Here is a 12542-nt window from a genome sequence, read left to right as displayed (position 1 = left end):
TTCCAGTGAGAGGAACTGAAAAAAAAAGAGTAAGGAAAAATGAATAGAATCTCATAGACCTGTGGTACACCATCAAACATACCAACACACACAAAGGAAAACCCAGAAGGAGAGATGAGAAAGGGGTACAAAGAACATATGAAGAAAGGATAGCTAAAGACTTCCAGATGACACGAAAAATATTAATCTACACATGTAAGATGCTCAGTGAACTCCAAGGAGGGTAAACTCAAAAGATCCATATCCAGATACATCATGACCAAACTGTCAAAAGGCAAAGGACAAAATCTTGAAAGCAGCAAGAGAAAGAAACAAATCACGTACAAGGGATTCCCAATCAGATTAATAGCTGACTTGCCATCAAAATCATGGAGGGCAGAAGGCAGTCAGAAGACAGTTTCGAAGCACTGAAAGAAAAAAGCAAAAACTATCCACCAAGAATTCTATATCCAACAAAACTATCCTTTAAAAATGAAGGGAAGATTAAGACATTCCAGATAATAAAAGCAGAGAGTTTGTCCCTAACAGACCCACTCTGTAATAAATATTATGGGAGTCCATCGGGCTGAAATGAGAGGACACTGGACAGTAACTCAAATTCACATGAAGAAACAAAGAACACAGTAAAGATAGCTACATAGGTAAATAGAAAAGGCAGTATAAATGTATTTTTTGTTTGTAACTCCTGTTTGTTCCATCTGATTTAAAAGATACACAATGTGTAAAGATGCGATTTGTGACAATAAGAGCATAAGATGGGGGCAAAGGAATGCAAGGGTGATTTAATAAAGAGAAATCAATCAATGGGATACACCACATTAATAGAGCAAAGCGGGGGAAGCACATGATTGTCTCAATAGATGCATAAAAAATATCTGGAAAAAAAAATCTGATACCCTCTCATGATAAAAAAAAAAAAAAACTCAGCAAATAGGAATAAGAAGCAAACTTCTCAACATATAAAGGTTAGTTATGAAAAACCCACAGCTAACGTCACAGTTAGTGGTGAAAGACTGAAAGCTTTCTCCCTAAAATCAGGAACAAGGCAAGGATGCCCATTTTACCACTCTATTCAACACTGTACTAGAAATTCTAGCTCGAGCCATTTGGCAAGAAATAGAAAGAAAAGACATCTGATTTGGAAAAGGAGAAGCAAAACTAACTTTCCAGATGGCATGATCCCATGTATATAATATCATGAAGATTCCACAGAAGGTCACTAGAGCTTATAAGCGAATTCAGCAAGGTGCAAGGTCAAAAGTCAGTTTTGTTTCTAAACTCCCAACAAAATAAATAAAATTTTTAAAAAGATTGCTAATACCAAGTGTTGGCAAGATTGATGAGAGTTTAAATTGGTAAAATCGTTTTGGCAGTATCTATTACATTTATATTTTTACATATACTTTGACCCGAAGAATCCACTCTAGGTATACACTTAAGAAAAATGAGGGAATATATCCACCAAAAGACATAAACAAACAGGCATACACTCTTATTTGCAGTGGTCAATATTAAAAACAATTCAAATGTCCATCAACTGTAGAATTGGTGAATAAATTGTGGTAATATTCATACCCAAAACCCATCTGTTGGTTTGTCATACTGTGGTGGCTTGTGTGTTGCTATGATGTTGGAAGCTATGTCAACAGTATTTCAAACAGCGGCAGGGTCACCCATAGTGGACAGGCTTCAGTGGAGCTTCCTGGCTAAGGCAGACCAGAAAGAAAGGCTTGGCGATCTATTTTTGAAAATTAGCCAATGCAAACTTTATGAATCACAACAGAACATTGTCTGATATAGCGCTGGAAGATGAGCCTCCTAGACAGCAAACACTATACAAGAGCCGCAAGAATGGACTCAAACATACCAACAATCATGAAGATGGTGCAGGACTGGGAAACATTTCGTTCTTTATACATAAGGTTGTCATGAGTTGGAGCCAAATCATCAGCAACTAACAACAAATATTCATACAATTGAGTAGTACACAGCAATAAAACAGAAAAAATCACTGCTACATATAATAACATGAATGAACCTCACAGACATAATAATGAATGAAAAAAGCCAGGCACAAGTGTATGGTTCCACTGATATGAAAGGCAAGAACAGACATAGTCAATGGTGATAGAAAGCAGAATAATGGCCATCCTGGGTGGTGTGGTGGTTAAGTGTTACAGCTGCTAACCAAAGAGTTGGTGGTTTGAATCTGCCAGGCGCTTCTTGGAAACTCTATGGGGCAGTTCTACTCTGTCCTGTAGGGTCGCTATGAGTTGGAATCAACTTGACGGCACTGGGTTTGGTTTTTTTTGGTTTGGGAAAGGATATTTATTGGGAAGGAGCACAGGAACTATTCTGAGTTGCTGAAAACACTATCTTTTTTTGGATTGTGGCTTCATGAGTGGATAGAAATATACACCTAAAAATTGAATAGGAAATTTAGTACTTATGCACTTTACTCCGTGTCTATCATCTGTCTCTCTATCTATCTATCTACCTTTCTACCTCTCTACCTGCCTACTTCTCTCTCTCTCTCTACGTGTGTGTGATAATTTATAATTTTCTTTATAAAAAGGTTTTCTTCTACATATTTCACTTTAGTAATACACTCTAACGGTCACACATGGGAAGTCCTTGCAATGCAGAACCATTTAATTTTTGAGGTCTCTATTCTGTCTCTTATTTTCTCTCTTCTTAACGACATCTGCCTCAACTACCAGCTCTTTCTACCTTAGTTACCTACTTACCACGATGCTTGCTTTGTATCTTACTACCTGTCTCCTACCTGTTTTTCAAGTCACCTGCCTATCAAGACTGAAGGTGCTGCCTCAATGCCCGCATCGGTAAACTATACAATGTCCTGAGTATTTCACAAAACCTTTGTATTTTTTTTCTTTGTATACGTAAGCATAGCTTGTCTACAGTTGCTAAGACATTCCCTTATTTGTGCCAACTTCCCATAATTTTCAGAAAAAAAGTTTATTATTTCCATTTATAAATAACTGACGTTACCTCTATTATGAAGCCCTGGTGGTGCACCAGTTAAGAGCAATTAGTGCTAAGCAAAAGGCTGGCAGTTCAAATCCACCAGCCACTCTGGAAACCCTATGGGGCAGTTCTGCTCTGTCATATAGGGTCGCTATGAGTTGGAATCGACTCCACAGCAACAGGTAACTTCTATTATTGTACCTACCACACTATTGATCACTATTTGTTTATGTACAGGCAAGCTACTTGGAGGAAGAAATCACTATTTTTCACTGTACCTTCAAGACTCTCATGTATATTAAAAAACTGCATTATATGTATATATTTTTATGTGTTATTATATTATATATTATTATACATGATTTTTTTTTTTTTGCCAGAGACCCCCGTTTCTTCACCAAACTCACCCATTAAACCAGTTCCTGCCTGTCTTACCAAGTCCAAATCCTGCTTCCTCTGGAAAGGCTTTCTTGATCATCTCAGCCAAAAGTGACCACGACCTTGCTTCTCCTCAATAGTCATAGCACATGGGCAATACCACTCATGAGTGCAATCAACTTGACCACTGCCAACAACACCACCCTAGTTTATCTAGGAAACTCACTTTTACTAGAATTCTGGGAAAGCGCTGTCCATTGGCTTGAATGCCACTGTTCCAAAGCTTAAAATTAACACAAATGATACAATTTCTGGAGGTTTCTTTTTCACCTTTTATTTATTTATTTTAATAAACGCACCACACAGCCTTAACGCTTCAAAACCTGCCTTAGGTATCCAAGGGCAATGTGCCCTGTTGCACCTTCTAGGACTGTATTTCACCAACCAATCAAGTCAGGAGTTACGAACCTGAAGCCAATGGGTGCAGAGCAGGGGCGGGGCATGTGGCAAGTAACTGTCGGTGAGGTTGCAGTTGGTCTTGACTGTTCTGGGGTGGATGGAATAGCTGATCTCCACTTCTCACACACCACAGAAGACTCCTCCCGAGGCTCTGAAAGGTGAGCCCTCCCCTGATTTCCCTTTCGGGAAATTGATGTCTCCACTGGCATCTTCTTCCTCAGCCTGCCTCTGAGAGGAACAAAGGCCCCCACAGTATTCCAACTACAGATTCAGCCATTTTCTTTTGGCTTTTCCGTCTTTCCTATGGCAGTCAGTCCATGATTTTCCCAAAGATCAACCTGACTCTCAGTTTGAATTTCTGTCCCTTAGCCCCTGCCCCTCTCCACTGTTGTTGTTAGTTAGATTCTGACCCACAACGACCTCATCTGTATCAGAGTAAACCCGTGCTCCAGAGAATTTGCAAGGCTATGACCATTTGGAAGCAGATTACCGGGCCTGTCTTCTGAGGCGTCTCTGAAGGGCTCAAACTGCCAACCTTTCAGCTATCAGTATAGCACTTAACTCTTGGTGCCACCCAGGAGCCTGCCCCCTTCCATTACACTCCTTATATCCCAACTCTCCCCAAACTGTTCACCTGGCATAGACCAGGGGTCCAGACCAGGGGCGGGGCATGTGTTCTCCTTGGGTTAATGAGGCACTAAAAATTCAAGCCTCAAAGGAAGGCACACCGGTGCTGTGAGTCTCCTCAGGTGTAAGGAAGAAGGACTCTTTCCGAGTGAAGAGGCGTCAGGAAGGCAATAGGTCACCCACCAACCTCCCACCTTCAGAATCAGTGAGTAAGATGGGTGCTGCCATGTGTGGTAGGAGCTTTCACTGAGGAGGCACCCAACCCCAGTTGTTTATTCATAACAAACCACGAAGCGTGGAGGACTCCAGAGCTGTGCCTTCTTCTGAACACTTCTGTCACCCAATTCCTTCAAAATTTAGCCGTTAAAAAGGGAAAGAAAAAAAGATGTTCCCACTTTCAGGGACAGAGTGAATTCATGTGACTTTCCCTCTATGAGAAACCAAGAATTTTTCAAGACTGACACTAACTATTCAGGATGAATCTACATGTCATTTCTGAGAGGAGAGTCTTTAACTACCTCTCCATACAAAGGGAATTGAAATATTAGTTAAGTTACTGATAAATTAATTTAGAGGACCTTTTTTTATGTGTTCATTTCAAGATAAGCCAATTTTTTTTTTTCCTTAATGAGACATAAAGATATCCAAAGCTTTCAGAAGTCAATTTAAGCTGGAGAAGCATTTTAATTGCGTTGAAAATGTGTTTATTCTCACTCTACTTCTTTACTCATCAAACAAACCTTTTAAAATATTAAGCTAGAGTAAAATTATCATGTATTTGCTAACTTAAAATGAGATTGCTTCTCAGGTGAAAGGTCCATTGGGAGAGTTTGGAGTAGAGATTGAGGAAGCCAAACTGAGTATCTGCTACATAGTCATAGCCAGAGAGTGAGACTCTGCTGCATTTGGTCATATATGTCGTATTCAAGGATAGTCAGGATGGGATGATTTTATTTACTTATGAAAGAAATACTTATTAAAGTTTTCAAATAAGCAATTTTAGAAATGAGAAAAATTTTTCTGGAGATACGTACCTCTATTTTACTTTGGAAAACAATAGACTCTTTAACTCTACGAAACTCTGAAAGCATGTGGGAATGTGTAACTAAGAAGCAGAAAGTAGTTTCCCTTATTGGTCAAGCCTGTGTGCTCCAGGGCCCTTAGTCTTGGAGTAACACGGGGACAAGTTAAGAGGTGGCATTGATAATGTTTTCCTGAGTAGTTCGATGTTGACTAAGAGCAACTATCACCAGTCAATTAAAACGTCCTTCTTTAATGACAAGGACTTCCTGTAGAGCAAGCTTCTCAACTATGACTGCTTATTAGAATCCCTGGGAATTCTTTTTTTTTTTTTTTTAAATTCCCAGTGTCCACCTGGCACCCTAGACAATTCAACTAACCTCTGTGCGTGGTGCCCAGGCATCAGTATTTTTTTTAAACTCCCCAAGTCATTCTAATGTGCAGCCATAGTTGAGAATCTCTGTCTTAGAGGCATGGCTCAACTCATTCTGTTCAATCTCCTAAATTATTATCAAGACCCCTAACCCTTGGTATGTTAAGGGAAGCTAAGGAATTTATAATCTCTTGGAGGGGGTGGGGAAGCATCCCCTGACATCGGGTAACTGGTCTGACATTTATGGCCAGTTCTCACTCCATGTTACCACAGGCCGGTGAGATGCTCACAGTTGGCCATGTTGCTCACCTATTAGTCATAAAAAATCTCGAAGAACATTACTGTCTTAGTTTCCTAGTCCTATAATAACAGAAATACCACAAGTGGGTGGCTTTAAAAAACAGAAATGTATTTTCTCACGGTTCAGAAGGCTAGAAGTCCAAATTCACAGCATGACTCTAGAAGGAGGACCTTCCTTGTCTGTTTCAGGTTCTAAGACCCATTGCTATTGAGTCAATTCCAAGTCATGGCGACCCCATGTGTTACAGAGTAGAATTGCTCCAGAGGGTTTTGTTGGCTGTAATCTTTATGGATGGGGCAGTTCTATTCTGTCATACAGGGTTACTATGAGTCAGAATTGACTCAACGGCACACAACAACAATCTTTACAGAAATCTTTACAGAAATCCTTAACTTTCCTGGGTTCATAGGTGCATCAGCTTCATTGCCTGTCTTCCTCTTCCCCCTGTGTTTCTGTGTCTATTCTGATCTTTTTGCAACTCAGAAGTGATTAGGTTTAGGATCCTTGCTACACTGGTCTGACCTCCTTAACACTACAAAAGAAACGCCTCTATTTCCAAACAGGGTCATATTTACAGGTACAGTAGTTAGAAATTCAACATATATTTTTTTTGGGGGGGGGCACAGTTCAATCCATAACAATCAACATCACGAAAGGTCAGTCTGAGATCATGATAAAGTGAGACACAAAACAAAGTCACCAGCAACCCATAAAATTCTTCCTTAGACCCTCTGCAAAATTACCCAGCCAAACCCCAGATTGTACAATGGCTCTTTCTAACACTCTCTTACTGAGACACTCACTGCTCCCTGTGGTAAGTGGTCTCCCTTACCTCCCAAAATAATAAGCCCAACTTGTCTACTACAGGTGTATTCCTTGCAGCCTTTGGCTGAAGGGCATTAACACCCTTTTCTCACAAAACCTGACTCAGAATATTAAAAAGAAGTTGGCTTCGAGACTACAAACTTAGTCATGTTGCCTTTGAATTGGGTGGATCACCAAGGTTCCTAACCTTGGCAGCATATTAGAATTACCTGGGAAGCCCAGGCCGCACCTCAGACTGAATTAATCAGAATCTCAGTGTTTGTATTGCTCCCCAGGTGATGCTAAATAAAAAGAATAAATACAGGAAGAGAAATTTCACAGACCAGGAAATTATACAGATCAGAAAACTGAAGGCAACAGAGGTAAAGTAAGTTGCCCAGAACTTTCACCCCACAAGCATCAGTCCATTGGGCCTTTATGCCCAGACGGTCTGACCACAGGGTCTGTACTTTTGCCTCGGAGCTAATATGATACAACCATTATAAGTGGCTTTTTGATGCTGGTAACATAATAACAGCATGGAAAATAAGAAAGTATAATTATATAAAGATGACTGCAGGTAATTTTTTTCTGCTTTTGACATGTTTGTTTATTTCAAAAGTGGTCATGGTAAACATTTCATTTTCTCTTTCAAAATTTCATTTGTATGATTAGAAAAGAGTACATAAAAATACAAAAATCTATATATTAGAAACTGAAAAAATAAATCGTTGGATTACAAGAGGAAATGTAATGATGACTAGTGGGTCGCTTAGTGAGGCAGACAGATGAGATGCCAGCAATGGACACTAGAAGTGTTGAGCCACTGCTATGAGAGGCAGAATCTATAAAAGCCCCTGCTTGAAGTTTAAGACCCTTGATGTAAGTTTCCTGCCATGGTGTTATGGGTTGAATTACAAAAACCAAACCCATTGCTGTCGAGTTGATTCCAACTCATAGCAACCCTATAGGACAGAGTAGAACCATCCCATAAGTGGTTGGTGGATTCAAACTGCCGACCTTTTGGTTAGCAGCCATAGCTTGTCATCGCTCTTAACCACTGCATCACCAAGGCTCCATGGATTGAACTGAATTATGTCCCCCCAAAATAGCTGTTGTAAATCTAATCCCTATACCTGTCGTTATAATTTCATTTGGGAATGAGTTTTCTTTGTTATGTTAATGACGCCATATTAATGTAGGTTGTGCCTTAAATCTATCTCTTGAGTTAAAAAAGAGCCGATTAAGCAAACAAGCAAGCAAGCAGAGATGGGAGAAGATAGATGCCAGACCACATAAAGATCACCAAGAACAGAGGAACAGAAGCTGAAAAGAAACAAGGACCTTCCCCCAGAGCTGACAGAGAAAGAAAGCCTTTCCCAGGAGCCAGCTCCCTGATTTCGGGCTTCTACGGGGGTAGCCTCCTAACTGTGAGAAAATTAATTTCTGTTTAAAGCCATCCCCTTGTGGTATTTCTGTTAAAGCAGCGCTAGATAACTAAGACACCAGCAAGCAGGTGAGATTAACCAACTGTGGCTGTTATCTATTACTTCAAACCAAGATACATCGAGACCCTCTTCCAAGAAGTAACAGTGAGAACATGTAATGCCTCCATTGTTTAAGTCCTTTTGCTTTTAGTATATTTATTGCATTCTTGCTTGCTGTATAAATATATAAATGGAAAAACCTGGCCCATCAGTGTGCCAAGTGAGATAAAAGAAAGCAAGGATTGAATATTAGTATGGTCAATTAATTTCTGTCTGGATAAAACAATAAAAAAGATCAGACTGTTCGTCCTGTCCCCACTTTGCAACAGCTGCCAGAGCAAGCTTCCAGAGGCTCGGGTAAGCTGAGGGCAAACCGATCATTTGTCCATCTGCAGAGCTAAGTGACCTGCACAGGCTGTGGTCCCAATGACCGGTGACTGGTTAGATAAAGAATTCTTTCAGACAGTTGGAGAGATGCAGGGTGGATCATAGCTGAATAGCAGTTGGCATTGTGAGTGAACACGGGGTGGCTCTGAGCAGTCTCTGTCTGTCGGGGTTGTGCCTTTTCCATTTTATTTTAATTGAAAGCAGCATAGAATGGGGAACAAACGCACTGCCACGAGATTGATTCTAACTCATGGTGACCCCATGTGTTGCAGAGTTGAACTGTGTGCCATAGGCTTTTCATGACTGTGACCTTTTGGAAGCAGGTTGACAGGCCTTTCTTCCAAGGCATCTCTGGATAGGTTAGAGCTGCTTCCATTTTGGTTAGTAGCCCAGTACTTAATCATTTGTGCTGACAGAAGGGGGAGGCATCCCTAATTTGAAAAGGCCCTAAGCTGCTATTAGAAATAAATGGGAAATCTTAGCCCCCCCATTCTTTTTTTAAGAAAAGCACCAAGAAGGCAAAAAAAAAAAAAAGCCTTATGTCCCTTTAATCCTGTCTGTTTTTCAGAGATTAATAAGAAGCAGATTGAAGACTGACTATGAGGAACAATAGGATGGACATAGGTGACATCGTTCATAATACCACCAAGGTGAAAGAACGTGTCACAACACAGACGGACCATCTCAGGGGATGGTTTTTGATTAATCCTCAAGATCTTCCTGAAATTATTCTAATATTGTCTTTAATCTGTACAATTGGAGGTAAGTGCAACTCTTTTTTTCCTTTAATTTTTATTTTTTAAAGCTGTGTCTTGGAAAGCCGCTATATAGAATTAAGTAGCAACAAAAGGAAATGAGAATTTTTTTCCTAAATTCATACATTTTCCCCAAGATTTCCAATCAAATGAATCCAACAATAGTCTGTCCCTGAGAAGAAACAAATAGAATCTTATCTGGATGTGCTTCATCTCTGCTGGGTTCAAAGTTTTCACACTTTCTTATTTGTTAGGTCATGATCCGATTTAAAGGACTGGGACAATGGGTGAGAATAAGCAGAAAACCAAGGCCTGGGGAATTCTATCATTATGTCAGATATTGAAAACTATGTTAGATTCATATTTTAAAGTTAGATATTCCACTTCTTTTTTTCACTTGGACAAAGAATTTTCAAAGTGATATGGCTTTTGGGTAGTTGGATTACTTTTTAACCTACTTGGATTGGGTGTTCCATAGATTTTTGTCCAAATGGCAAATTATACGTACCTCTTAAGAGAACACTGCAGATCAAAAGAAAGCATGGTCCTTTTTGCACTTTCTTTGACATGATTAAGGATTATATTACAAAGAACAGAAACATTTAAGTTGAAGGAAATGTTGTGATATTGCTTATTGCATGTTGATACCAAAACCCACTGCCAACTCATAACGACCCTATAGGACATGGTGGAACTACCTCACAGGGTTTCCAAAGCTGTAAATCTTTATGGAAACAGACTGCCACATGTTTCTCCCACAGAGCGGCTGGTGGGTTTAAATCACCAACGTTTAGGGTTAGCAGCCGAGCGCTTCACCACTGCACCACCAGGGTGCCTCTTACACCTTGATAACAATGATAAACGTTAGTGAAATAGTCATTATAGGCTTTCTAGCGTGTGATAGAGAACTAGATAACTAGTTTTTCTTATCAGGAAGATCATTACAGTTAGTTCCTCATTGTTATTTATTAACCTCTCATTGCAGAATTGCTAAAGGAACTAATCCCCAATCTATAGTTTATACAAAAACTGCTATAAATATTTCAGTATAGTAACCCAGGAGCCAATGACTGCTAGGAATATTTACTTTAAGAATCTAAGGAGAGTAGATACTTCACGGGAGAGGGGAAGCAGGAGCCTGGTGGATCAACATTTCCACTGATAGTGCATACATGACTGTGAGGAAGTGGTTCAATTACAGAATGACAGTAAGTGAACAGTGGAACAGTATCTCATGGTTATCAGTATTAAGGAATCATATCACATAAACCAAAAAAAAAAAACAAACCTGTTGCCGTCGAGTTGATTCTGACGCATAGCAACCCTATAGGACAGAGTAGAACTGCCCCATAGGGTTTCCAAGAAGTGGCTAGTGGATTCAAACTGCCAACCTTTTAGTTAGCAGCCAAACACTTAACCACTGCACCACCAGGGCTCCATATCACATAAAAGGTTCTATAAATGTGATATTTCATTGCCTTTCAGTAATGACATATATATATTTTTTTGCAGCATTTTTGAACATGTATTTGAAAGACTTTCCAATTCCTCTTCCTGTAATATTGTTTTTATTTGGATGCAGTTTTGAAATATTAAGTTTTACATCATACCAGGTATGTATGTAAATGTAGATATTTTGCACTATATCTAAGAGCTGGATAAATGTAACAGTGACTTAAGAAAATTTGCTAAAATACTCCTTCCTTCAGGGCAGGGTAGGGTAGGAATAGAAAAACACTAAATAGACAATACATAAGTGGTAACTTTGGTGAAGGGTAAGACAGTACACAATACTGAGGAACCCACCACAACCTGTACAAGGCAAGGTCATGGAAGCTCCAAAGACATCTAAACTCCCTGAGGAAGTGAATTGCTGGGCTGAGGGCTGTGGGGACCATGGTCTCGGGAAACATCTAGCTCAATTGGCATAACATAGTTCATAAAGAAAATATTCTACAGTCTACTTTGGTGTGTAGCATCTGAGGTCTTAAAAGCTTGTGAGCAACCATCTAAGGTACTCCACTGGTCTCACCCCTTCGGGATAATGAAGAAAACCAAAGACACAAGAGAAAGATTAGTCCAAAGGACTAACGGACCACAACTACCATAGCCTTTACAAGACTTGAGTCCAGCACAACTATATGGTGCCCAGCTACTACCATTGACTGCTTTGACAGGGATCACAGTAGAGGGTCCCAGACAGAGATGGAGAAAAATGTAAAACAAAATCCTAACTTACAAAAAAGACCAGACTTACTGGCCTGACAGAGAGTGAAGAAACCCTGAGGGTATGGTACCTGGACACTGTTTTAGCTTAGTAATGAAGTCACTCCTGAGATTTACCCATCAGCTAAAGATTAAACAGGCCCATAGAACAAAACAAGACTAAATGGGCACACCAGCCTAGAGGCAAGGACTAGAAGCCAGGAGGGGACAGGAAAGGTGGTAAAGGGGGACCCAAGGTTGAGAAGGGGAGAGTGTTGACATGTCGTGGAGTTGATAACCAATGTCACAAAACAATATTTGTACTAATTGTTTAATGAGAAGCTAGTTTGTTCTGTAAACCTTCATCTAAAGTACAAAAAAAAAAAACCCTCCCTCAAAGTTCTGCCAGTCGATAGATGTGGATGGCATCAGATCAGTTGTGTAGGAAAAGGAACAAGGCTTGAAAGACCTGTAATCTGGCTAAACATAGTCGAAAGAGAGTCTAGGTCTGAAACTTGGCAGGCAGTCGAAATGAGTACACAGATAACTACAAAGAGTCTGCATGGCCAATGAGTGTTTAAGTAGAATTCTAAAGGTCAGGGAAGGAATGGGCTAATAAAATAGGAGCCCAAGGAGACTTTGGGCTACTGGTACCAGACTCTAGCAGCAAAAAATTTGATATTGAACCCATCTATTGCCTCAATTAGAAATGTTTCATAGGTTTTCCATTAGAAGAGAGGCCAGTCTTTAATTCTTCC

At 39.9% G+C, this 12542-nt stretch overlaps 1 protein-coding gene across 1 annotated transcript in view; it reads left to right on the top strand.

Annotated features, from left to right (window-relative positions):
- Positions 1–9438: 9438 nt before the first annotated feature.
- SLC9C1 (solute carrier family 9 member C1) overlaps positions 9439–12542 on the top strand; it is a 140838-nt gene continuing 137734 nt past the window's right edge. Inside the window, exons 1-2 of the mRNA XM_064267652.1 lie at positions 9439–9586; positions 11092–11192. Of these exons, the coding sequence (XP_064123722.1) occupies positions 9439–9586; positions 11092–11192 (249 nt within the window). The remainder of the gene's footprint in view (positions 9587–11091; positions 11193–12542) is intronic.

This window comes from Loxodonta africana, chromosome 1, assembly GCF_030014295.1.
Source record: "Loxodonta africana isolate mLoxAfr1 chromosome 1, mLoxAfr1.hap2, whole genome shotgun sequence".
Taxonomy (NCBI): domain Eukaryota; kingdom Metazoa; phylum Chordata; class Mammalia; order Proboscidea; family Elephantidae; genus Loxodonta; species Loxodonta africana.
This window is presented reverse-complemented; position numbering and strand designations above follow the sequence as displayed.